Source organism: Pundamilia nyererei, unplaced genomic scaffold, assembly GCF_000239375.1.
Source record: "Pundamilia nyererei isolate P.nyererei 1_Seehausen unplaced genomic scaffold, PunNye1.0 scaffold00065, whole genome shotgun sequence".
Classification (NCBI taxonomy): Eukaryota; Metazoa; Chordata; class Actinopteri; order Cichliformes; family Cichlidae; genus Pundamilia; species Pundamilia nyererei.
Window position 1 is genome coordinate 332,814 of NW_005187466.1, and position 27,434 is coordinate 360,247.

Consider the following 27,434-nt stretch of genomic DNA (forward strand, 5'->3'; position numbering starts at 1 on the left):
TTTCCAGTTTTCCAGACTAAAAGAAACAAAAAGAGTGCTTATAGAACTGCGTAAGTAAGCAAAGAGCTTTTAAATTAAATGTAAAGAACAAAATAGTGTCTAAACTGTAGGCTGAAGCCGGAGCTCAATGTGGAAACACTTCTTACATAACATATTTTATTAGGAAGCTCTTTTTCTCAATATTTTATTAATTTGCTGGTACTTTTGCATTCGCCCTTATTTTGTGTGAAAGGTACGACTGTTTCTACACACATATCATTATATTACAAACTCAAAATGGCTCCAAATGTGTTTGTGATGGAGAAACATTTGTGTCCTTTGGCTAAATTAGATTTAATTACAAGATAACTTTTTTTTCCAAACACATTTTTGCTTTCTGTTTCCCTGCTCTCCCTCTCCCTGTGTCCTTGCTCATGCAGGCGTCCCACCAGTTGCGGTTTCTCCGTGAGTGGGCCGTATTTGGCAGAGCTCTGCGGCGCTCAGTCTGGGAGCTGCTGGGAGTTGCTCTGGCGTTACTGCTGTTGGTGCTGGCTTACTCACACACGGGACACCTGGTCAGTTTTTTCTCTTCTCTGTTCATTCTGTTTTCCTCTGGCTCGGCTTCTCCCCCGCACACACATGTGCGCACACCAAATAAACTGTAAATTCAGTCCACATTGTCTCAGCACATAACCTTGTCAAAGTGTGTCCGCCCACGAGGTTGTTCAGTTTACTTGTTTTTGGTCTGTTCACTTTCATTGTCATGGCTACAGTTCACTTTCTTTAGAGAATTTCAAATAAACCTGCTCTTTTGCACAGATTGCATAATACAGCTTTGCTCTTATTGTTACACCATGAAAGCATCTGTGCTTCCTTGCTGCCAAACAGCTTTACTGAACGAGAACATTATGACAATAGCATTTATTCAATATTTGAATCATTTATTCAAACCAGCACGGAATAAATAATGACCTGCAGAATGTCTCTGCTGTGTAAATGGCATCGCTTCATCCAACAGACTTTTAACTGTTCTTTATTTAGACATTATGTTCCCTTCAATTCTTTTTTTTTTAGAGAGCCCTTCAGAACTGGAGTATAATTGTGTTTCATGACATTTCCAGATGATAGAAGAGTAAGATGATTAATAATATTTCAGAAAAGAGCCAAAAACTGCCAAACTATTAAGCTCTTTTGTGGAGCACAGCTATACAAATTAACATCATTTACACTCTTGCCAAACAAACTTGCAACTACTGATGAAGTCTGTCAACATCAGTTAAATGCTTTGAACTTCACAGTTTAACGGTCTCTGGCCACATTCCTACTAGGTGTGCCAGTAGTTTTACATCAACCAGCAATCACTGCTTTGGCAGGTGAGAAGAGGGCCACAGCAATACAAATAGACTAAGACAGTTCACAACAAGCCACCCAAGAGTATTTGTGTAATTACTCATCCTGCTCGAAGCATGGACTGTATATAAAAGATCGATTAGCTTAAGGGTCTGAAAAGTGAAGCCACTGCAGAAGTACCGTATGCCTACATTCTTCTTAATGAAGTCTGTGTTAAAATAACCGTTTGGCTCAAAAATGTGGTTGGATGCCATGGCATGACTGTTGCGGCTCCTCCAACCTATGGCCGCGGCAGGCTAAACATGAGGACACAGATGACGCGCAACAACAAACGCATAAAATACACTTCTGCACCATTTGCTCCTTTTATTCCACATGCAACTGTCCAATATATAAATCAGCACATGGGATTAACTATTAGACAAATGCACAGATTGCACAAACAAATAACTGCACTAATTACAATGCCAACTTACAATTTGGCCTATGGCATCAATTAGTGCACAAATATACAAAAACCATCAAGTTACAGTCAAAATACATCAAACTCATTCAAGCTGCGCTCAACAGAAAGTTTTGCCTCATGCTCACCCAACCTTTCTGCTCATCAACATCAGGTGCCGTGAACAGGTGAGTGCAACCACATTTATCATCTAACACACCCATGAGACACGCCCCACACCCGTGCACCAATACAGTGAGTCCATTTAAACCAACCCACTTAGTCAAAAAGGAACAACTCATATGGCTCCTACAATGACCATAGTTATTAAAAAGGTGTGCAGTTATCTTGCACTCTTGTTGCTTTTGAAAGAGTGACTTTGGGTACAGACCAGATCTGCGACCACTCACAGTTGGGTTCACAGGGCCTTTGGTGTGTCAAGACTAGTGTAACCGAGGACAAGGGATGAATAAACGGGGCAAAGAAATAATTGATCATTTATTTATTACATGAGTTAAACATACAAATTCCCAGTCGTTTCCAGACAGGACTTACAACACATCCTGCTGATATCCCAGCTGCACATGAGACTTACCACACAAACTGTGCGAAATAACACTACAACCCGTCACACCCCGCTTAGCGACACAAACACTCAATATACCTACAATATTGATCAGTTTCCCTGCGCGCAGTCGATCTAGGGCTTGATCAATTCTTCTATTAAAATTCGTGGTCACACTAAAAAAGTCCAATGACACATTAAAAATAGGCACATGCAATAGCAAAAGATCCAAACAAAAATGGCAAAAGTCTCTTACCGACAGTATACCCACTCGCACCTGAGTGAATTAATTGCCTCTGGTTTTTTCCACAGAAGAGCGCTGACTTCACCCCACACACCCACTACCTTTTCACAGCTCTTCAGCCAATCACCTGGCAGAGAGCAACAAACTGCCAGGTGACACTTGTCAAGACTGTGTTAAAACAGCAGTAAGATGGAGTTGGTTTGCTATCAGTTTGTGTTTGATTGAGGTCATAAAATTTACATGGAATCTGTTTGTGATGATGTGGCAGTTCACTGAATAGTACAAATCTGCCCAAAAAAAAATCACTGGCTGCCTTCTTCCACCCCTGGAGGCCATTGCCAGCTCCTCCTGCCCATGGGCCATCACAGGTGACCCCTTGCATCCCATCCGCTGAGGTCAATCAGGTGCCAGACCTCCAGACTCTCAACCGGCTTCTTCCCCTGGGCCATTCGGACACACACACACACACCCACCCTACCAATCTGAGCCATAGTCCGAGTAACCCTTATCACTCAGACACGGCCTCTATTTACATCAAGTCGTTTGCACTACTTCTAAGCACTTTGCAACCCCTCCTCTATTGTGTGCCTTGCTCTTGTTTAGTATATATTTCTCCTGTTTGTTGTTTGTTCCTGCCATCTTACTATTTCAGTTTTATTCTTGCACAACTAGTGTGGAGCACCCACAATTTCATTGCACATGTGACAATAAAGGGCTATTCTATTCTATTGTCATCTCAAATTCATATTGAATATTTACATTCAGAATCCGACAGAACCTCATAGATTTGAAATAAAATTTTTATATAGGGATATAACCGAAATACAACCAGCTGGTAACCGGTTGGTTTGAGTTCCCTATTCCAAAAAGATGCATTGCCTACCACTCATCATGTGCCCATCACATGTAAATGATCAGTAGCTTTTCCTCATACTGCATCAGTAATGTTTACATTTATTATTTTTCAAATATTGTCTTAGAATTGATAAAAAGGAAACTTTTTTTTTTCCCATTCCAGCTCTTCCACTCTGTGTTGGACGGCTACAGCAATGTGATCTCAGCCAGTCTGTCCTTACTGGGTTCCGGTTGGTGTGGCTTGTTGTCATGGCGTCCTGCCTGGATAATTACTGGTCCCAGCACTTTCTCTGCACTGCTGTTCCACATAAGCTTTGCTATATTTCGCCTGGTGTTGCTGTGGTTGGTCACTTCTGTTTTACTGAGGAACTACCGGCGTGCACGGGCAGAACTATACCGCCCAGCAGTGGATCTGCAAGACTACGAGATGGTCGAACTGTTCCTCAGAAGACTCAAAATGTGGATGGGACTCAGTCGGGCCAAAGAGGTACAAATTCTAATTCATATCTGTTAAGGACAATTTTTGTTGCTTTATTTATAGATTAACTTTTTCCATATATACTATTGGAACAAAACAAAATCTGAATGCTTTACCCAAAATCGTATCCTGTGTTTTTTCTCCTTAGTTTCGCCACAAAGTGCGTTTCGAAGGTATGGAGCTCCCACCGTCCCGTTCATCCTCGACCAGCGACTGCAAGTCCCTGTGCTTGCCTCCTCTGGACAGTCCAGACTCCCCACCTACCCCAGACAGTGTTGATGCTGGCTCTGAGGCCTCGTGGCGTCCAGCGTCTTCAAGCCCCTGCAGCCTCACAGAAGCCCCGGGTATCGGCCTGGGACTTGGCTTGGGGCTTGGATTGGGCCTTGGCCCAGGAGTGGTGGTGGGAGGTAACAGCTGGAGAGAGAGAGCAGAGACGGAAGCTTCTCTGAGGAGACTCCTCCCCACCCTGGATGCTCTGCTGCAACAGCTTGACCGTGTCACTGTGACGACAGAGGATCTGTACCACATTGAGTGTAAACTGGAGCGAGCCCAAAGGAAAAGGAGGCGTAGAGGGAGGGAGAGAGACGATGGAGTTAAGGGATGTAGGAGCGAAGGGGGACAGAGAGGGGAAGGGGAAGCCTGGAAAGAACAAAAGCGTGGCAAGGAAAAGAACAAAGGGAGCAGGAAGGGGAAAAAGGTAGATAAAAGTGAACTTCCAAAAGAATGTGGGAGCAGTGCTGCCATCCCCAAAAAGACTCCTGTAGCTACACCCGTTCCCTTTTTGAAGCCCCGACCCTCCTCTGCTTCCACAAACCCCCCTGTTCCCCAGTTGTCTGCCAAACCTTCAATCAGTGTGCCTCCACCCACACCAGTCACAGATAAGTCCTCCGATTCTTCCTCTATCCCCCTGTCATCAGCAAACACATCATCTTCCCATGTCCCGCCACCAAAAACACCTACAGCTCTTCCATCCACCCGTGCACCCACCCCTTCCCTGCCATCTACGCCCATTACACGCAACTGGGATCTTCCTGCAGAGAGAGAGACCCTCCCTTCCTCAAGCCTGTTCAACCACCCAGCTCACACAACCACGATCCCTACACGCAAACGGAAACGCAAACCCCCATCCCTCAAAAACAAAGTGCACCCAACTTAGATAAATATGAGCAGATCGGATGAAAGAAGTGAAAGGTGGAGAAAAAGGATGTGCACTTAAAATGATGGGTTAAGGACGAGAGGAGGCGCTCATGGGCAGCAGGTTTTGTCTTCAGATGTCACTCTCTAAACCCAAGGAAAGGACAGAAACTAATAGATGTGAAAGTACAAGGATGAGCTACAGGAAAGAATCAAGAAGGATCAAACAAGGAGTTTGGGGTACTGAAAGACGAAAAGAGCAATAAAATAAGACTTTGCGGGTTTATAAGCAGTGATCCGTCTCAATCCCGACTCAGTTCTCAAGGTGCAGGTCACCAGATGCTAGCTGAGCTGGTTAAGGGGACATAAAGTCAGCAGTGAAACCAAGAAGTTCCTTTCATTGTTTTCCCCGGACCAAAACTGCCCCCTGATCCCATGTGACCCTGGAGGTTACCTGGGGTCGTTGACAGGAGCGCAGAAAAGTGCTCACCATAAGACTCAATGAACTGAAAGCATTCTATGCAATCAGACTTTTGTGTATCTCAGAAAGAACGTGTGATTTCTCAATTATGTTACCTGTCTACATACTGTTACATTTTCTATTTTTGGTCACCATGGGTACCTGTGGCCTGTCCCAAATTTGCATGCAGGCGCACACAGATATACGCACATGCAGGTGTACACATGTGTAGAAATAACACTGTAGACAACATATCAGCAAATAGGAACGTGTGGTACACTTCAGCCCACTGGGTTACAGGTGAAAACACACACACACACACACACACACACACACACACACACACACACACACAATGCTGTTGGGATTCCAGCAGCCAGTTATTCAGGGCGCAAATATATCCGTCCTCTCCAGAGATGATTGGAGAGACTGAAGATAAGAGAGATGAAGTCAGAGGAGCCAATGACAAGGAGGTGTAGCAAGTGAAAAGCAAGGTTAGTGTGAAGACAATGATACTGAACAGATAAGTCTAATTGTAGACAAGGAAACAGACAATACTGAGCATTTACACAAGTTCTCCCATTATAAAGCTATAATGACTCCCAGTCTGATTATCTTTCCTAATTGTTTATTTTTTGTTGTGTTTTGTTCCATATGGAAGCAATTTAAAAGCACTTTTGTTCTGAAGTATTGTTTTGTTTTTGTAATGAGGTGTGGTTTAAATAATAAGCTTGGTATCCAAACCAATAGAGAAAGCTTCACTCATACTGTATCTTAATTATAAACATTGCCAAAGCTTTTGTATCATTTATGCATCCTGGGATTTTAACCACACCAGTTAAATAATTCATTCATTCTTGTACTTGCACTTTATTCTTTAATGGAGCTGATATCAAACCCCATATTTAACTCTCATGTGTCAAGTCATGCCTTTACAGCAACATTATAGAAACGTCCTAGTAAGTATTATCAAAGTAATCAAGCAGTAGCTTGCAGTTGTTTGTACTTTTGTTTGCTCTTTGTGGTGATGATGTTTTTGCCTTATTTTGTTCAACATGCGCACTTCTTGTGTCCAGCGGGCAGATCTCAGGGAACCCAACCTTTTCTTAAAACCTGTAAGGAAGTCCAGGAAAAACAAAAGCTGATATGTAGAAGTTAAACTATGCAACTATGGTCAACATGACCCCTGCTCCCTCCCTCCCTTTTCTCAGCAAGGCTCTAGAAGTTGTACATCATCGAATTTGCCTTGGATTTAATGAAAATATATAACGTTAAAAAGGTACTTATAGCCATGTCAGTTTAATTTAGCCTACATCTTTTCCCCTCTGTTTTCATACAAAACACCACGGTTAAAGAGCATAAAGCAAACTTACAGGTGCTCTTAAAAAGAAATTAAAAAGGGAACTTTTCTTCTTCTGTGCGTGTACATTTCTGTATATATTAGCGCTTTGTGATGTATATTTTTGCTTTTCATGATCAGTCATTTTTGTGCTGCAGCAACGTACACATAGGTCGAGCACTGGTGTTGCAAACTTCAGAGTTTTATGTTCCACTGGTGTAATCAAAGTACTACAGCCAAAACTTTTAATCAGTTTACTCTTTGACGGCAAATAGAAAACCCCAAACAGCACAGCAGTCGGCAGTTCCCACCTCCACCAGCATTATATTCCTGCTCTGCGTGTAACAGTTTAGTGCCAAAGCTCACCGTTGTCTTCTGTTGTAAAATGCATTTTGTTTAAAGCAGCGTTAAAGATTTGTCTGTATGCTCTTGTTTGTATTTTGCAGTTGTCGCACTTCTTATGCTTTTGCACTTGACAAAGTCAAATAAAGAATTTGACAGCTGAACTTCTTGCAAAATGAAAAAAAAAAAAATTTTAAATGTCAAATGCTAGCTTAAGTACTTGGTTTCCACCCTGTAGTAATGCAGTACGTTCAGATTTGCTGATAAATTAGCCGCAATGTTTGGTACTTGTCGATGCCAATCCTATAATCAGTGTGTAGGTTGAAAAGTTGAAGAAGAGAAAAAAATAAGTTTCTTATTTACAAATCCAGGAGTTACATAAACAACAGTAACAGTTTATCATGTTTATAGTGTCTAAAATTCCCTGTCTCTGGCCTTCACTAACTCCTGGGAAAATTTTCTGGAACAAATTTCTCCCTTTGTCTTTTGTGTACGGAGGATTTTTCTGTTCTCACTAAAAACAGCTCCCCGCTGTTGCTGAAAACAGCTCCCTTAGAGAAGTTAGACTGACCCAAAGCAGTAGAACAGCTGGACAGTCATCTAAACAATGGGCAGAAACTCACTACAGGGTACTCCAACGCTGAGGGGGGACAGCTGATTCATGAGTAAACTCTTTTACATTACCATTAGGTATATTGTTAGAAAAATAATTATACCTGCTTTGACTCAGACTTAAGAATGCTCAAAGGTGCATTTGGGCTTTCATTCCTTCTTTGTGGATCAAAAATGAGCACAATGCCACTTTAAGTTTTTAGTTTGTTTTATTCACTTCATATACTTTTGTCTCGTCTTTTGTTTAATTTCTCGACAAGAAATTAAACAAAATCTGTGAAATCGTCTACAGTGGACACCAGTCTTTTTCGTTGTCCGGTGGCTTCCACATTTGTTGGAGCACTGCTCTGTGACAAAGGTTTGCTCTGCCCTTGGGTCAGTGAAATCCCGGGAGTTGAGCGAGACTGGATGGCTTCTTGAGCCTAAGTTATAGCAATGAGGTAAAACGGGTTGAAATTAGAGAAATTAAGTGCAAGTAGTGGTGATGAGGAAGACTTTGTATGTTGGTCTTACCCTGGTCCTGATCCTCTTGATGTGTCGTAACCTTGCTAGCCACTTAGAGGCGTATGCGTCAGAGGGGTTAGCTCTGTACTGGTGCACCAAAGAGGCCATCTGAGGAGAGAGAGAGACGAGTCGAGAATGTGTGTCACCTCTGCAAAGTGTGTTTGATTAGATGTAAGAAGATAAAAGACTTACATTTGCATGCAGAGCCATCTGCCTGACTAACAGGGGAAGGTTTCGATCTGAAACAATTTTTGCCACCGTTGTGTCTACTAATCCCTCGAGGTCTGAAAGAGGGTATAAAGAAGAACTCATTAAAGTTAAACAAAGCTGACAAAAATTAAGAACAAGATCCGAAAAAGAAGTGATTAGCTCACCTTTGCGGCACTGGAGGGTAACGAGGTTACATTCATAATCCAGTGGTTTTATAATGACTTCGACAAAATTAAACTGACCCTAAAGGAAGGGAAAATGGGCATTAAAGGACAGAATATCAACAGCAAATTTCAGATTCTTTTACTGTGCTCGTGTGTGTCTACCTTAATTGTGCCCAGTTTGTACTCCTCTCCAGAGTCATTGTACACCACCATGACAAAATCGTTGCCAATGTGTCGCTTTTTGTTGCAGCAACCCTTGTCGCTCTCCCTGTTTGGCATCAGTGTGGCTATGTGAAAGATAGCTGCAGGGACACAATTTCATTTATAATATGCAAATTACAGACTGGCTGTAGAGAAAAAATAAATATATACTGTATGTGTGTTTTTCCTGACACACACACACACACACACACACCCTGCATGATGTCGTCATGCCAGCAGTAGGTGAACTCTCCATCATCTCCATACTGGTCAAGCCCTCCAAGGAAAATCTGGTCTGGATCGCAGTCTTTCAGATGGATTAATTTGCCAAGACCTGTGAGGAAAGAGGCGTAGCGGTTCGAACCGTACTCGTTCGACAAGATGGCGACTTCATTGTTAACCTAAAGAAAGTGAAGAGGATCAAGACATTAAGCCAGAAAATATAGAAATTATACGGCAGTGATTAGCAAAACTACAGTCAGCACATCCTCACCTGACCAGCTCCTACAAACACCACCCCAATTTTATGGGTGTCATAAGGGGGCATTTGGTCCAGAACCTTTACTGCACGGTCAATCACCTACGACAGAAAACACAATGTAAACCACGCTGTATGATCCAGAAGAAGGTGTAGGAGAAAATTCAGGTTACCTGAGTTTTGGGCAGCAGAAGTGGCTTGTTGGCTTCATTCCCAAAGAAAGGAGAGTGGTAGAGCTGCAGAAACACAAAGCTAGAAGATATAAGAAGAAAGAAAGTCAGTTTAGACACATGGATATGTAAATTAAAGGCAATCTACTTTCATTGAACCTCATATGTTTACTGGTCAACAGAACCTGGACTACAAACACAATTTAAGGAACCAAATAAAAGCAACACAGCTTCTGGTACCAAATATCTTGTTTCCATGCCAAGAGATATCTAGACATTTCTATTCAAACATCTGTTTATATGGATGAGGTTGCAGAACAATTTCAAAATAATGGTCCTCGGCATAAAATACCAAAGACTTTATGCACAGAGGTTTCTCCAGATTTTCAGAATTTGTGATATTATAGATATCCAAAGGACAAGGAAGAAAGTCCACATTGGATGCCCGTGATCTTCAGGCCCTACAGGTGGCACTGAAATAAAAACAGGTGTGATTATGTCATGGAAATCATCGCATGGGCCCAGGAACACTTCCAGAAATCACTGTGAATACAGTGCCTTCCACAAAGAAGAAACCACATGTGTACATGGTCCAAAAACACCGCAATCTTTCCTGGGCCAAAGCTTATTTAAAATGGGTTGAGGCAAAGGGGAAAACTGTTCTGTGGTCAGACAAATGGAAATTTGAAATTCTTTTTGGAAAATGTGGACAAGGCATCATCCAGACTAAAGAGAAGGACCATCCGGCTTGTTAGCAGCACTCACGTAATATCTGATTAGGGTATTGGTGGTGCATTAATGTGTATGTAATTAGGAGTGTGAACATCTGGAAAGGGACCGTCAATGCTGAAAGGTATACACACAGGTTTCAGCCTTTTTCCAGAGAAGGCCTTGAATATTTTAGCTAGACAATGAGAAACCCCATACTGAATCAATTAAAAAGCATGGCTTCATAGTACAAGAGTCCAGATGCTGAACTGGCCTGCAGTCCACATCTTTTGCCAACTGAAAACATTTTGGTGCATCAAAAAAAGAGCAGCTAAAATCCTCAGAAAAGAATGGGAAGTCCGGATCCCTGACCTTTACAGACTTTTGTTAAAAAACAAAAACAAAGGGGGGGTGGGGTTGGCGGGGGGGTGCTGTACAGTGATAAACATGGCCTTGTCCAAACTTTGAGGCCTGTTGTTGCCATAAAATTCGAAATGACAGTTTAAACATTTGACATGCTTTCTGTTCTAAATAAAATATGGGTTAATGAGATTTTGAAATCCTTAAATTTTTTTGTATTTATATTTTAAACAGTGTCCCAAATTATTCGGAGCTGGGGTTGGAAATACACCTCTATGCACGGCCTCTGTTCTTAGAAGGTATTCATAACTATTTCCAAATGCTGCATTGCAGTTTCTGTCCACGTTCTGATTTTTCATCACCTTAAAAATTTTTTATTTAAAAACACAGTTGCAGCACATAATTAAAAAAAAAAAAAAATTTGCTCACTAACAGGGTGACACTTTTGATCTTGCAAGTCAAAATGAGCTTACTGACTTTACTTGATACATTGCATCATTAATTTAGCAGAAACACATCACAGAAGCTGCAGTAGTTTCTTGTATAAATCGTGTAATACCTGGGGCTCAGTCCAGAGATTTTCTCAGTGTTGCTGGGACCAGGTCGACTGTGATAAGAGTCCCTCTCCGCCCGCCTCTCCCTCCTGGAGGAGGGGGCTGAGACTGAGATTGTGTGACCTCTGGGCCGGTGGCCTCCACTGGGGGAGATGGGTGCAGATTGTACTGGTGCTGGTGGAAAAGACAACCTCATCCCCGCTCCTCCACTCTGAGATGACGATACAGCTTGGCCTTCACCTGCTGGGCTTGGACCTCCCGCTACATTAGTGTCCACTCCAGTGTTTCCCTCTACCTTTTCTTTCGCAAACTGGGGCTGCTGGGGTTGAGGCATGCCGTCTGAGGGTGCTCTAGGCCGTGACGTGTCAACCATCGCAATTTCTGACTCCATAGCAGCCTTGGCAAAAGCTTCAGGTAATGTCTGGAGCTCAGGAGAGGAGCTGGACTTGTTGAGTCCATGACCCTGGGACTGAGTGTGTGTCTGGAAGGGAAGGTCAGGCCCCTGGCTTCCTGGAGTGGATGGTCCAAAAGGGGGCTGATCGATTGGAATTGCTCCCTCACTTACTTCTTCCAGGGTTGACTTTTCATCATCCTGACTTGAGGTGGAGGAGGACTGAAAGTGAGAACAAAAGCTGTTTATTTAAAGCACTGCAATGAAAGTATGCAAGTTTTAACCACAGACCCCACTGTGACATCACCCACCAGTTTAACTCCTGATTAGCATTTACAAAGTGGGAGGGTGTGAGCTAAATAGCCATGTAACGGTAAATGGACTGGTTCTTATATAGCGCTTTTCTACTCTGTCTGAGCACTCAAAGCGCTTTATACAACTAATTCATTCACCCAATCACACCCATTCACACAAGCACTTCTAAGCTTAAGTATCTAACATTCATACACATTCACACTCCGATGGATGCATCAGAGAGCAACATGGGGTTAGTATCTTGCCCAAGGATATTTGGCATGCAGACTGGAGCAGCCTGGGATCGAACCACCAACCTTCTGGTTAGTGGCTGATCTGCTCTGCCACCTGAGCTACAACCACCATGTCAATCACATATTAGCCATACCCTAACTCATCTCTTTTTTGTCATCTTTTTGACATTAAATGAGACACAAAATTCCTCCTTGAAATAATCTGGAAAATGAAGGCCATGCTGTTTTGAATCATTAAACATTGAAGACCTTTCTGAGGTCACAGAAGTGAGCAGTAGGATGACACAATCAGACTTCCTTTTGCAACAAGAACCTGCAAGCTGTTTCCATCTTTTATATACATATATATACAGTCTATGGTTTTAACATGCTGCCAAAGCACAGCATGGGTTGTTAAAGGCGCTGCTAAGTGAGTCATCAGAAGCTGCACTCCACTTGGCTGCTACCCATTACAGCAGTGGTAAAGGAAAGCCACTTTTAAAAAAAAAAGTTGACAGTTTATAATCAAATAGCACAGGTGACGCAAATGATGGAATAAACAGCCTTGAGGTGCAGGCACTGACAGTAAAGCCACAACAAGTGTTTTAATGGATGTGCACATGGTGATTTGTTTAATGCTGCACAAGACATCATTAAGTCTGCGTGTGTGGTTTGGTGAACATGGTCCTACCCTGCTGAGTGTTTCAGGAGGAGTCTTTGTAAACTTATCACCAGCTATGAAGATTGGATCAGACAACATTGGCTCAAACTCTGCACTCCCCAGCCATTCAGGCGGCGTGTTTGCTGTAGCAATTCCTGATCCCTCCTCCAGCACCACGACAGAGTCTACAGGAGGATACAGCCACAACCATGTGGGTTATAAGTCAATGCAGGTATATGAAAGCAATGCACGCACACAGACACACAAATCACAGTCTTGTCCACTGTTAGTCACACAATCAGAGATACACAAATATGCAGGTGGTAAGACTAAAGATTTTATCAGCTGTCAGTAGTAATCATGACAACAACACCTCACAAACATTCTCTCTAAAATCTCAATTCAGGTTAAACACACAATAATTCAAATAAGTCATTGTAACAGAATCATATACATCTTCTCTGATGACCAATCTCAGGCAAAAAAAAAGAAACAAAGCCATGTGCAAGATCATGACCTACAGTGACATCAACATAAAATCACTGAGATCAGAGGCAGATTTATCAGTGCGGCAGGCAGCATCACTAGTTCGTTTACTCATTTTCTATCAAGTTGCATGCATCGTTTTGGCTGCTGGTTATCTCATCCCAAACGCACGGCAGCTACTGCAACAGCAGCCCAGACCAGTCTTGCATCTCCCAAACAACACATTCAAAGAAGAAGAGAAACACAATCACAAGCAGGCACATTTGATTTTTTAAGACCCCCAAACTGCAGCTCAGAAAAAGTCTTCATCACCCTACTGGTTAACCAGTAAAGCAAGGAAGTGCATCATGTTGCTTAGATGAGGTCTGGGCTTTTCTGTTGACAACATCCGAGGGTCAGAGGTTAAAGGTCAAAACCTGGGAGTATATTTCAGAAACAGAAGGGTTAGAAAACTTATTCAGGAAGAAAAAAATATAATGCAGATGATGCCCAAAAAAACAACAACAAAAAAAACAAAAAACAAAAAACTGAATCATGATTCATCTTTAGGTGTCATTTGGCTGACTGATTCCAGCGCAGACATGTTTTCATTAGCAGTAAGAGAAACCCCCGCCCCGTGTTAATAGAAGACTAATGGTAAAGCAGAAATGCTGAGTATCTATTCTTGCACAATCTTTAAGGAAGCAACAGCAGTTCTTTCGCATAACACAATGTGATTGGTGTGCTTGAGAATCCATGGAAAATGATGGTCCTTCCCATTATTTCTTAAAATTAAATGGAGACCTTTTGGAAAACACTGGAATTTTCTTGTCTAAACTTAGATGAGAAAACCAATTTCACTCTCATATCTGTTAAATGCGAAAACTACTGCCAAAAGCTTTATACCACAGCATTTTTTTTTTTAAATGGAAGACTTTATTAGTTGTCTCACAACTTCACAGTAATGACTTTCAGAAGAAAAAAAACTGTACAACTGTCAATTGTTAAATATGAGAGCAACAACTCAAAGTTGCTCAACAACACAGGTGTTGTGTGACAAAAGCCTATTTCCTAGGAATCCCCAAAAGACTGGATTTTCCTGAAGATAGCAAAAGAAAACCGTCACCAGTTGAGGGCATCTTTCAATTTCATTTTTACATAGAGACAGGCTAAATAAATAAATAGAGAACTGGGAGAAAATAATACCAAGTTCTGAAAATGTTACAGTGAATTTATTTCAGCTAGTGGTTGTATTTTTTTATAGAAAGTAGTTGTAGGGGGAAATATTTCTGGGTTGGAAAATGGTCCAAAAATACTCTAGTCACTGTGTTAGCATGAGTAATGCAAAGAAAAACGTCACTTTGCATTTGGTAAACACAAGGCATTGTGTTTAACAGGCATGTTATAGTTTCCACGAGTGCACTCTAAGGTTGTGAGACAAATTCATCACTGGCGTGAGGCTCTGCGTGGATATTCTGCCAGTAATTTTGTAACTGTTCAGACTCATCTGGACACACAAAACTACAATGGACTAACCACACACACACTCTTACAGGGGACTGTAAGCTGATGAATATAATAACAGTGACTATTCGTTTGTGGTGTCTGCTGCAGAGTACAGTTGCTGCTTAAATTGCTCTAACACTACAAAAAGAGCAGAAACTATGCAGCCATCCTGCAAGTATGGATGCTCAATTGCATCCATAAGGTCCGCATCATCAGGGCGTATAAACACGGCCCAATTTAACTGATTAAAGAAAATTCTGACACTTAATTTCCATAAAGCCACAAAAAAATTGTTTTACATTTCAGCTTTTGTAATGATCTAATATCTTCACTCTGCATAGCTCCAATGCTTCTGGTCTTAAAAGCAGGATCAACAGCATTCCCTTCTTTTTGCTAGCAGTCGCATCACTAGAAACAATAGACAGATATGAGATTGGTATGAAGCTTCTCATCTAACTCAAATGAATCAGGGAATATAATTAAAGAAAGATTCCTAATCTGTGCTTGCAGACTGCTGTGTTGTGCAAGTGAGAAGAAATATACTGCACCAGGACTTTTTTGGAGGGGGTAGATAGATGTGGGGTCACACACGTGGTGGACGGTACCTGCCCAGGAAATGCTCCTGTGCAACCTGCCAGGGGCTGGTGGGCCTGGGGGGGCAGTGCCCATACCCAGAGAGCAGAGAGAGCCACCCACTGCAGGCGAAGTGCCAGAGGACAGGTCAGTGGCACATGAAGCCACATAACACACCGCAGCCAATCACAAACCAGCATGGGTGATGAGGATGAAGAAACATGTAAAGAAACCAATCAGAACAAGGGAGGAAATCTTAAGTGCAGTTAAAAATAAAATGAAAAGAAGGATGAAAGAAAGAATTGGGGGTGGGGGGGGGCTGATGTCCTGAAGAAACTTGAAATGGATCCCCAAAACAAATAAGATGACTAAAATAACAGCTCACTGAAACAGAGGCACCTGCAACAAAAAGAACATGTGATTTAAGGCAGTGATATCTGACAATCAATCACCTGAATGAATCCCAGCTGGGCTACTGAACACCTTCAGGCTCAAATCCAGCACTTACAGGCAATTTAGCATTTCACTTAGTCCATTAAAAGGGTATCAAGGACATGCAGTCACGCAGATAGAAGGGTTGCATTCATGCGTAACATTACATCATACTGTAGCTTCCTAATCTGGATATGCTGTTTTTAATTTCATCGATAACAGCAGGATCCAAATTTTCCAGGACCAATAACTCATCAGCACTTATACAACCTCTTATTCAACACAAGAAAAACGTCACAAACTTTCTGATATTTCTTGCTTTCTATGCCCAGACAAACCATTTCTCACCTGTGTTGGAGCGCTGAATCAGGTTTGCCTTTCCTCCAACACTGCTGTGTGTTTGGGTTAGGGGCTCAGAGACAGGAGCTGGAGCAGGGACAGCTGTGCTAGCAGGAGCACTGGCTGTCTGAGTGGGAGGTTCCTTCACTCCCTCCATTGCCATTAGAACACTGGAGAGCTCTTGCAGCGGCATGTTGCCAAGCTCAGATGAGAAAGGGCTAGGTGGGTTCTCCAAACACATTAGCCAGCTTGTGTTACCTGTGACGACAGTATTAGAGCCCAGCACAGAAAGCAAGAGTGTCAGGGAGCACATAACACAAACAGCAGAAAGTATCTTTAAAATGAATGCCTATCATTTACCAAAGCGCACTGAAAGGTATGTGGATGATTCTTTTTTTTCTTTTTTTTGTTCCCCAACAGTCACCTTCTGACAATACTCACATAATAATGAAACACAGAAAGTTTCTACAATAACTGTAGAGGGGACATTCTTAATTGTGACATACCTGACGGTCTGCGTATGAAGATCTCTGCCCAGCCTTGTGTGAGCATTGGGGCAAATTCAGCCAAGGTGGGGTTGTCTTTCAGAGTAGGAGGCGCAGATGGAGTGGCAGAGGTGGAAGAGGATGGACCTAAACTATCCAGAGCAGGACCAGAGGAGGGAGAGAGTGGAGCAGTCAACTCACCCTCAGAGGGAGACACCAGAGGACTGAGACTCTGAGCTGGACCGGCACGTAGAGCATGACCACCTGTAAGTCAAAGCCAGATTTCTTTATTGTAAAGTCAGACAATCAGAGAAAGCACAACAACATTATTACTTCCCAAGACTCCTACATTGAAGACTGTAAGTCAAAGAAAGCAACAGGATGGTAACATAGAAATAACTTTTAGAACTGAAATATAGACAGCAACGTATAATTTTTCTACAAAAGCAGTGTTACCTTCCTAGCAACAGCAAAAAAACAAAAGAAATTTTAAAAAAATTACATATTTGTTTTTTTTATTTCTACCTGACATGGAGCGAACTCGTATGCGTGCAGCTCTGTTGTGCTGCTGGCTTGACTGTGACTCCAATTTGGCTGGAGCCTCTTTGGTCATTCGGGTGTGTAGTGATGGGTCTGACCTGCGGGAACAGGAGAGCAACATTATTGCTAACAATCCAAAGTGGTTGCAGGCATGCTAGCTGCTCTGTGACCAGTGTTGGTCACGTTACTTGAAAAAAGTAATCAGTAACTAATTACTGATTACTTCCCCAAAAAGTAATCCGTTACTTTACTGATTACTTATTTTCAAAAGTAATTAATTACTTTTAAAAACACCATTTACAACCTGAATAGGTGATAAAGCGATAGATCTTTCAGGCCAATTCTACTTTTTCTGCATAATCCTTCATACAAAATGTAATCAAATGGAAAAGTCTCTTTTTAAAACTTGTTTTATTAGTTTTAATCTTTTAACTTTATGCATCAAGCAAAAACTTAATTATATGCAACATTCTCTGACTGGAAAAAATTTGTTTAACATTTAAACCAATTTTCTGCACATTCCAGCACATAAAATAAAATAGTTTTGTGTGTTTACACTCAGTCTTACAAATAGATGCAAGTAAAACACAGCAGAAAAGAAATAAAATCAAAGACTAGCGGTCCTGTTGCTCTATTTTCTCTATTATCCGCGAGTTTCTCTGCGTTTCCCATTACGTCGTTGCGCACTCGATGCTTGCTTGGAAGTTTAGGGGTTTTTTCGCTGTAAAAAGAAGTTTTCTTCCCACGCACAACGGATGGTAATGTTTTTGTCACTTTTTATGGAATCAAACTCAAAGGTCAGTACTTCCATGCTTTAAACGCTGCACGCTCATATTCTCTCCCGCACTTGATATATTATCCATTGTTGATCTGCACACAGCTGTTGTCACGAACGTCGCACTCGCTTACGTCACTGTCATGAGACACACTCGCAAAAAAAAAAAAAAAAAAAAATCACAATTTTAGTAACGCAGTAACGCAGCGTACTTACGGGAAAGTAACAGTAATCTAATTACCGTTTTTGCAATAGTAATCCCTCACATTACTTCGTTACTTGAAAAAAGTAATCAGATTACAGTAACACGTTACAAGTAACGAGTTAACGCACTACTGCCCATCTCCGTCTGTGACACTGTTGATCAACTTAGTTTATCATTTTGGAATTTGTTAATTTTGTAATTGTTAAATATTTAAGTTCAAGTTTTAATGTCAACAGTTTTGCTATTTTTCTTAATTGCAGGTTACAATTTTTTTTAATTTTTATTTATTTTTTTATTAGACATTTTGTCTTTAAGAATTAAGCTAAAATGATTGCAATTTGTCCTGAAGGGGAGTGGTCTAGATCAATATTTCATGGCTATTCATCCACTAAATGTCAAAATATTTTACTCAGAAGGATAAATGTCAACCCCATGGTGGCACTACAGGGTAAATGCCATGTGGTAGGTGGTCTATTGTGTTTATTTTCAGCTCCATCGTTTCATTCTTAGACTTCTTGGACTAATAGAGTAGCTTTGTATGATTCCCATTTCAAAAATAATCCTATATTCATCTTCTTCTGGGCCTCTAGGCAGCTACTCAGTTCAACCTCTGTGTGTGTGTGTGTGTGTGTGTGTGTGGTCACTCTCCTTTTAAGTAGCTTGCCTTCATAAACAAATTGTCTCAGCAGCAGGTATGTGGGGCTTCTATGCTGACATTAAAGAGAGCCAAGAAGATCTGTGTTTAGAGCAGCATAATGCTCTTATAATTAACTTTTGGCCCACCGGCTCACCGGGAAGGAAAAAGAAAAGAAAAGAAAAAAGGGAAGAAAGTAAAAGTGGAGCATCTTTGATTAAGTAAGGGGTGATAGATAGAGTGAGGTCTGGCAGTTGAAAGCAGACAAATTCCTTTTAGTATGTGTGCAAGCATGCATCACCTGGTCAATTCCCCTCCTCCTCCTCCCAGGCGATCAGCCATGTCCAGGCCCAGCAACGCTTGTGTTCTGACCCCTCCGCTGGTTGTTATGGTGACCAACTTGTTGCCCACCAACCAGGTCATACTGCGGCCTCCTGCTAACAGGAACTCTGCGATGGGAGACCTAAGAGAACAAAGGCCAAAATCATCACTCTTGCTGCTTTTTCCAACTCTTTTTACAAAATATGAGCATTAAAAAAATAATAAAAAATTCTTCCAACCTCTTGGGAAGTGCAGAGAAGTTGGAAAATACATATCGGGCCATCATGTCAAGACAAGTCTCTGTGAGCTCTAGGTGGACAGTTTTCAGCCCCTCATCGGCCTGAGTTACTGCATTTTCATCGGCAGAGCCCAGACTGCATGTGGTGGTTGAGGTGTGCATCCTAAAAGGTGGAAACAAAGAGACAAATAAAGAACAGCAAAAGGTGGAGAAGAGCGAGTTGAAGGTGCAAGCTCCTCACATATTTAATGTGTAAAGTGCACAGAAACATGCAGGTTCTGATTTATTGGTGCAGAGAAAACTGCAAGAAGAATCACACAATAACTCGTGCTCATGTCCGTGCCTAGATCACATTCATCACAAGCACACATGGAAACGTGCATTCATTTGTTTACAGTTGGGTTCATAAGTATTTGGAAAGGATTACAAATTTTGCATTTTTGCCTCTGTATACTATCACATCGGTACTAAAAGAAAGCAATCAAGATGTTACTCTAGTACCTCAAAATATTGCACTGTTTAGGAACTACAGCCATTGGCTCAGAAGAAAACTTTGGTATCTATTGCTGGGAACTCAGTATGTGGAAAGTTTAATGATTTTAATGCATTCCCCAGCCTTGTACCCAAAGGTTAACAATAAAACGTACGCGTCAAGCCTTACCATAGCCCTAACCAAATCCTAACTTCAACCCTTAAATTTCAATTAATTGTAGGGCCTTACAACATAAAAAACCCCAGAGATAACTACTGTTATGCTAGGTAAATAAAACTGAGTTATTCCACACTCTCCACTCTTTAACAAGATTATGTGGACATATGAAACTAAAGACAGAGGCAGAATTTATTGATCCAAAGCATTTCACATCATTTATCAAACACCGTGAAGAAATTTTTGACAGTGCAAGCATGTAAATATCCCAGTGGAACAGGGTCACTAGTGTTTATACAGTTTTAACCGTTGATAATAGTAGCAGAAATAAGTCTGATGTGCAGAGTTACATAGTTATAGTATAGAGAGTATGCAAAAGACAGTTGATTGAAAGAAAGCTGAAAGTCTAGACGTCTATCACCTCCTGACGGCTTCACTGCAAGTTGATATGATAATGTAAAGAGGCAAAATTGTGTACACTCACTGTCTAAATATTTACGGACCCAACTTCTTATGCTCAACCACCATATGATGATTACATTTTCTCTAAGTGCACACGCAGAGACACATGCTGGGACAAGTAATACATAGCTTTGCATGCCCTGATACCACACTGATTCTCCTTCTAAATGTAAAAAAGCTCTCTCTGCGAGGGTAAAAGGATCTGTAATATGCAGAAAAACCAGCAGGCAGAAGCTACGTGTGATTCGATGTGTTTAACGGTATGTTAATGTTTCCACTGAAGTCAAATCGTTCAATTAGCATTCACTGTGCAGCAGCTTTTTGTATTCACAAGAAGCATTTCTCCGTGCTCTACACAAGAATCAGTTTGGAAGCAAATTTACAGATGTGAACATCAGCTCAAGGGAGATAATGGACGTGTTTTGAAAGCTTGCTGCTTAGAAGTAAACATGCTCAAAATGAGCAATTTACAGCAACACTCCAGCCCAAGTTACTTGCCAGATGTTACTTCTCCTCACAATGGGGAGTATTAAAGACATGCGGACTGTTTTTCAAAGCCAAATTATAAAGAAATGCAAAAATGAAAGAAAACATCAAAGATTAAAACAAGAAAGTAGTGATGCAATGGATTAAAAAAAAGAGAGCAAGAGGTCCTTAGTTTTTTGTTTTCTTTTGTTTTTGTTTAAAGCCTCCATTCTTCTTACCTATAGGTCAAATTTAAATACTCTATGAAGGTTAGGGAAGGTCTAGGCTGGTAGGAATACAACTATATTTTCAGAATTTCAAAGATTTATGTAGAAATAGTGTTTTCACTTTAAATGTATTGAGCATGAAAATATAGGCACACATACAGACTAATACTGGTGCATAGATCTTTTGTATGAGGCTCAAAGAAATCTCTCAAGTCCCAGAATGTGAATCAGCAACTATTCAATCACATTTTATAACTACTATTCTTCTACTGACGATGACTTATTTTTCATTTCAGTGTTTAATGGACACATACTCCAAAAACATGACCATGACAGACTCACGACTGAAGCAGTACGAGGTTTGCTGCTTTGTCATACCATCACATGCTATTGTACTTCAATTCACTGACATTACCCAATTTAAAGTAAAGAAAAACAAATGTAACCTTATCTGATCCCTAGGGGTGCAACGATATTCGTATCGATATTGAACCGTTCGATACAGCGCTTTCGGTTCGGTACGCATATGTATCGAACAATACAACATTTGTAATTTATTTTATCAACTTTCCTTCTGACGATTGCTGTCTGTGTTGACGCTCAGTGAATCTGTGTTCGACTACTCCGCCTAGGCTGCACTGTCGAGCGCAGATCCACTGAGCGCTCAACACAGACAGCATAGTCAGAAGGAAGAGCGCAGGGCAAGCTAGCGAGACAGAAGTTAAGCTCTACTTGCAACAGGCAAATTGAACCTCATTCAGATCTGGCGTTTGGAATTATTTTGGTTTTCATGTGACGTATGACCCTGAAGGTAAGCGCGTCATGGACTAAAGTAAAACAGTATGTTGGATGTGCCATGCAATGCTCAATTACATTGGTGTGAACTAGTGTGTTAGCGCAGTTAGCTCGTTAACGTGTTGGCCGTCTAGCCCCATGCACGGAGCGATCGGCGGTAGCTCGTTAACGGAGATTTGCCGTGTTGTGGCGTTAAGGTCATTTCAACGAGATTAACCTGAAAGCACTAGTGGGAACACAACGAATATGACTGCACATTTACGCCGACATCATCCTAGTGCAAAGACAAAAACAACAAGCATGCTACTAACTTTAGCCGAGTCATTTAGACAGCTGTTAGCACATGATTCTCCTTATGCTGCTGAGAATATAGCCCAGAAGAAGCGGATAGTATAGCTTTTATTTTGGAAAGAGACATTTCTCTGTAATAAACCCTCTTTTCCAAAGATGAGTGATTCCTCAATCAGATACAGGGCTCGCAATATCGCTAGCCCGACGTCCCGGAGCTAGCGATTTTTTCAGTCGGGCTACCAAAATCTATCTCTTCCCTGCCCGTCGGGCTATTGTAGGAAAAATATATGTCAATGCTTTTGCATTCTTTCGGAAATGTAGCTGGGTAATTATGTCATTGGCATCGGTGAGCCACTGTCAATATGTCACATATTGAAATCGCGTTTGAATTTGCGCTTGTTTTTTTGCTTTCACTTTGCAATCGCGCGAACCGTGTATAGACAGCGACAGCACTGATCTGTGAGTGATGATAATTTGCGCACCAATTCCTCTGACATCGTCTTATTAATCGTTAGCTTACTATGCAAACATGACAAGTGAAATCTCCCGCAGCTTAAACATGTGAGAGGTTGATCGCGCAGAGAATCGCTGAGCTTATGTGAGTGCCTGTGTAAAAGCATTTCAGTTCTGCTGAGCCAAATAAGACAGGTCAGGGTGAAGAAGTGACAGCCAAAGAAAAGCTTACCACAAAACAGAGAAGTTATGACAAATCAGACTATAAGGCAAAAAGAAAGTGCAGCTTTATGGTTTCATGGACAAAAGAATTTCTGTGGTTGCGATATGACGAGCTAAATAACCAAGGCTGCACATAAGTGGTCCGCAGGTGCGCATTCGCTGTCAAAATAAAAAACACGCACAAGGGTTAGGGTTAAATTTAAAAACTGTACTTTTGAGTTAAAATATATATTTATAATTTTAATAAATGATAAATAAAAAAATGCATGAACATTTTTTTGTATCGAAAAAATATCGAACCGTGACACCAAAGTATCGAACCGAACCGAACCGTGAATTTTGTGTATCGTGGCACCCCTACTAATCCCATACAGTTTTTCCAATGAAAATGTCGCCTTGAAGACTGAAAGCTTTGAATGCGGTCACGTTATGCTAGATGGAGTAAGTGTCCATATGGAGGTGAATTTTAAACCCAGTTCACACAAAAATCAGCTCTGAGAGCAAAAGCAGATTATCAGCCAGTCAACAGTTAAAGCAGGTTAAAGAGAGCAACACTGCAGTTGTTTAGTCCCACTAATTTTGTGTTTGTCATTGAACATTAAACAGTACTTTTAAGCATTTGCAAGTACTGAGCTGCTGCTGCCATCTGGTGGCAATACTAGTATGACCTATGACAATCAATTGGTGTGAGCAGCCTCATCTAACAACTGCAATGTTGCATTGTACTTCTTCCAGATGCCCAAGAAAGTCAGCCAAGGACAGATAAGCATATGACGATTAGTGAGGAAGAGTGTTTGTGTGGATGTGCGTGATGTGAATGATGTGTTGATCAAACTGTTAAAAGTTCATCTCAACCCAGCTAGTTCTGAAATCCCGCACTAGGAGATTGCCATGGTCATAGCAGTACAGTGGATGTTTCAGTGGAACAAAACAAAACTAAAATTATGTCAAGCAAGCAAACAAAAGCTGTTGTGTTGCTGTTGCCAGAGTCACTGGTCGAAGAAGCAGATGTGCTCCCAAAGCAAACAGAGGGAGCCAAAGTAGGGGGTTTGTAGGGCAGTTGTTTACAGTGAAGTTTATAAAGATCCCACCACTGCTTTGCACCAGTTCCTTCTGCCATTCATTTGTTGTTAGGCGAATCAAAATCAGTCAGCAATGCACCCAGCACATAAAAGACACATACAAATAAAATCAAACCAAAGCAAAATGTAAGAAACAAACAAACAAAAAAGCAAAATCTGTGTTAGAGCAAAGTGAAAAACATCAATAAAGTGAAAAGATGCTTTCCCACATCTTCAACAAACACTGCATGCAAAAGCAAATCAGAAAAAACAACAACATTGAAACCAGCACAAATATAAACACAGCCCAAAACAAACCAAAAAGGTCGACACATAAACCTTCCTCCAGCATGCACCACCCACTCCAGGTGCCCCTGGCAACAAATCTCCCCAGCAACACCCCCCCCAAAGACGGACAATGACCCTAGACCCCATCAATCCCATGAAGAAAGCAGTAAGTGTTTGGGTTGTTATTGGTTTTTGTTTTGTTACCCAGAAGGCTCTTGTCTAACCTGCGGACCGCATGTTCGGAGACGCTGATGCTGCGGGAGCGGAAAGCGTCCATGGCTGAAAGGTCCCTCAGCTCTTTAACTGGAGAGCTGCTGCTATTGGCTACCGCTGCTGCTGCCTTTGCCACTTTTGCTGCCCGCAAGCTGAGTGGTGAGGAGTGTCCATGGCAAAGGGCGAGGGGGATTGGGCCCAAGATGGAGTAACGGTGGCGTTGGGGCAGTGAGAGGACGGGGTCATCGTGAGGGTGGTGGTTTGGGAGTGTGGAGGAAGTGTGGTGTAAAAGTATACCAGGAGACAGCAGGAATCATCACCAGAGAACCAGAGCAACATGAGCAGGTGGATCAGGAGCGCACGCCACACATGGAGAGGGGCAGGGTACAAAGGAGAGGGCCACAAAGGTCAAAGGGCAGCGTCACATGAGGAGGGAGGGATCAGGAGCAATGTAGAAAGGATCCAGGATGACACAACCACCCCCAAAACCACAACCACACCAAACACAGGGGGCAGTGGAGAGGGGGAAGGGTCAAATAAAGGAAAAACAAAACACGGTGAAAATTAACAGCAGTGAACATTATGAATCAGATTACAGGAGAGTGGAGAAAGAAAAAAAAGAGGGTTAAAAAAAATAAAAGGATACACGCCAACTAAACAGAAAACAGAGAAGCTACAGCAGAGGGGGAAACAGCTTCTGCTATTCAGAAAAGAAAATACACAGAAAGTATTCAGGAGAGCAACAAAATAAACATTACTTCACACAGCAGGTTTGTAGAGAAGCCAAGGACTAGTACAGAAGTATAACCGTAGGGATGAACTCAGCACAGGCTTTATGATAGAAGTTAAAACACAAGTGAAACATAAAGCTGGATGAAACCAGAGGGTTGAAGCACAGCAGCCTCGGACTGGACCAAATACTAGTTTAGTATCATCACCAAATAATGTATGCATTTTTTATGTATGCAAAGGTAATGTTTGGACACAGTGGAACGTTTGCCAAGAACATTTTAAGAATTAAATTAATTTAAACTTGACATTCTGACCATCATCCTGGTGGAAACTGAGCTGAGGAACTCCAACCTCATTATGAGCAATGAGCAGCACAAGAACTGTGATACCAGAATATGGAAAACTGAAACCATTATGGAAGAATTAATGTTAGCAGAAGCATTTTGGATTACTGTGGAGAGCTGCAACAAGGATTTGCTGTTTTGTTTTTTAATTACCAAGTTAAAAATACTGGAAGGGCTTCATAAAAATCTAAGACAATTTGTTAACCCAAATCTAAGAAAAGATGGGAAATTAATAAAAATGCCACGATAAACGTGAGCGTAAAAGTAGAGATCACATTAGGAAAAGAGGAAGATGAATATTATAGTGTCTCTGAAATTCACTGGGTAAACTCTGGTTTAACTGGGATTTCTACACCAAATACTTATTTTTAAAACATGTATTTTTTGTGTATGGCAACATTGGTGTCTCTATTTTCTTAAGACGTCGTCCACAATCAAACACCTGATTAATCAGAAAAAGATTAAATAACTACAATTTTGTAATACACAATTTTAGTTGCTGACTCAAAAAGAGACAACCACTGGTGTGCCTGAATATTTACCTAGTTGGATATTCACTATTTGAGCTGGATTTTGATTTTTGAAGTGCACATTTCAATTTTTTTTTTGATAAATCAGCGTGTGCAATCACACTTCAGTCTCTCCCTATGATGCTGCCTTAGCAACTTTTCATAGCTCTCTAACAGCATATTTATTTATTGCATTTAGAAAAACATCTATAGACAGAATTGTCTCGCCTGTAAATGTCTTGCCCTCCTGCTACTGCCTCCACACTCTCTCCTCCTGCTTTGTTCAGCGTGTGAGAAAACAGCAAGCTACAGCACTCATACCAAACAAAATAATAGACCTATCACTTCTAACTTTCTCATAAAGGAGAGCTGCAGAAAAAGTGTAGTTAAGACACAGAGTAGTCAAGTTTGAGCTTCAGTTCTGCGATGACTCCTTGCAGAATCTACACAGCAGTTGCACTTGTACTTGTGTGCATGTGTGATCTGCATTGCTCTACCCTCACAAGCAAAACTGAGCTGATTAGTTTGGACTTGGCGATAATTACTGAACAAAAGTTACTTTTAAGGAAACTCGGGAAAGAGACCATTTTAGTAGCAACTGAGTTGGGGATTATGACAGCTTTGGAAATAAGAAAAAATAACTTATGCCTACATTGACAGAATACTGGCTATTACATTAGCATAGTAAGCAAAGTAAAAACTATCACAGCCATTTTGTTAATGGTTTACCATCTTTACATGGTAAAACACTTTACAAGTGGAATGACAACAATCTGTGTCTTTGTAGTTACATTTCTTGGTGGGTACTACAGCATAGCGTATGCGGTGGCACAATTTGAAGCAGTATTATTAATTAATGCAAAAAGACCCCTGTTAAGTACACTTCTCTCTGTGTTACAGTCTAGAGTGTTTTAAAAAGTTACTTTGAACATGTTTTTAAATGTACACTGTTCAACTAATCCAGGTGTGGACAACCAAACAACATTCACACTTTGTACGAATGAGAATGGCACCTTGCTGAGAAAAGCTTCTTTATCGCTCTGTGTGAAAGATGGCGTGTATTTCTCTTTGTGTACATGTTCTGTGGTCACAAACAGCAGTCAGACGGCACAGTGTGACAGGGGGAGGGACACCCTGTACCTCTTACTCATGCTATTGCTAGGGATGTACTTTTGTGAGATACAGGTAGTGAAAGCAGTACACAAACACCCGAATAATGATATATAATAATCCACAACAAATATAAACTAAATAAAGGCATAACATTATACAGGTGTTTATGCCATTTTGTCCACCCTCTGTATGACAAATGAGGTGACTCTTGGAAAAATACAAAATAAAAATAAGTGGTGGTATAAGAACACATTTTAAAACATAAAAAAAAGCATAAACAGATAAAATGAACTAATGATCACCATGGCAACCTGAGAGGTGTCACTGCAACCATCAGTACGAATCATGCTGAGTCCCCTGTTACCTTGG

The 27,434-nt window shown here is 41.2% G+C and overlaps 2 protein-coding genes across 8 annotated transcripts in view; one reads left to right on the forward strand and one right to left on the reverse strand.

Moving 5' to 3' along the window:
• The window catches only part of pkd1a (polycystic kidney disease 1a), a 75,971-nt gene extending 68,622 nt beyond the window's left edge, over positions 1 to 7,349 (forward strand). For 2 of the 3 annotated variants that reach the window (XM_005735675.2, XM_005735676.2), the window contains exons 54-56: positions 420 to 554; positions 3,599 to 3,922; positions 4,062 to 7,349. In XM_005735675.2, the coding sequence (XP_005735732.1) occupies positions 420 to 554; positions 3,599 to 3,922; positions 4,062 to 5,069 (1,467 nt within the window). In that variant the 3' untranslated portion in view covers positions 5,070 to 7,349. Of the gene's footprint in view, positions 1 to 419; positions 555 to 2,648; positions 3,210 to 3,598; positions 3,923 to 4,061 lie in introns of those variants that run through there. The other variant, XM_005735678.1, reaches the window with a different exon arrangement.
• Positions 7,350 to 7,998: 649 nt separating this feature from the next.
• tsc2 (TSC complex subunit 2) overlaps positions 7,999 to 27,434 on the reverse strand; it is a 35,433-nt gene continuing 15,997 nt past the window's right edge. For 3 of the 5 annotated variants that reach the window (XM_005735680.2, XM_005735681.1, XM_005735679.2), the window contains exons 26-42: positions 24,379 to 24,519; positions 19,243 to 19,404; positions 18,984 to 19,145; positions 17,054 to 17,166; positions 16,550 to 16,792; positions 16,053 to 16,301; positions 15,305 to 15,394; positions 12,759 to 12,913; positions 11,155 to 11,762; positions 9,531 to 9,609; positions 9,373 to 9,459; positions 9,094 to 9,280; positions 8,841 to 8,980; positions 8,679 to 8,757; positions 8,497 to 8,588; positions 8,314 to 8,412; positions 7,999 to 8,222 (exon numbers count right to left, since the gene is read on the reverse strand). In XM_005735680.2, coding sequence (XP_005735737.1) covers positions 8,064 to 8,222; positions 8,314 to 8,412; positions 8,497 to 8,588; positions 8,679 to 8,757; positions 8,841 to 8,980; positions 9,094 to 9,280; positions 9,373 to 9,459; positions 9,531 to 9,609; positions 11,155 to 11,762; positions 12,759 to 12,913; positions 15,305 to 15,394; positions 16,053 to 16,301; positions 16,550 to 16,792; positions 17,054 to 17,166; positions 18,984 to 19,145; positions 19,243 to 19,404; positions 24,379 to 24,519 — 2,845 coding nt within the window. In that variant the 3' untranslated portion in view covers positions 7,999 to 8,063. The remainder of the gene's footprint in view (positions 8,223 to 8,313; positions 8,413 to 8,496; positions 8,589 to 8,678; positions 8,758 to 8,840; positions 8,981 to 9,093; positions 9,281 to 9,372; positions 9,460 to 9,530; positions 9,610 to 11,154; positions 11,763 to 12,758; positions 12,914 to 15,304; positions 15,395 to 16,052; positions 16,302 to 16,549; positions 16,793 to 17,053; positions 17,167 to 18,983; positions 19,146 to 19,242; positions 19,405 to 24,378; positions 24,520 to 27,434) is intronic. The other 2 variants (XM_005735683.2, XM_005735682.2) reach the window with 2 other exon arrangements.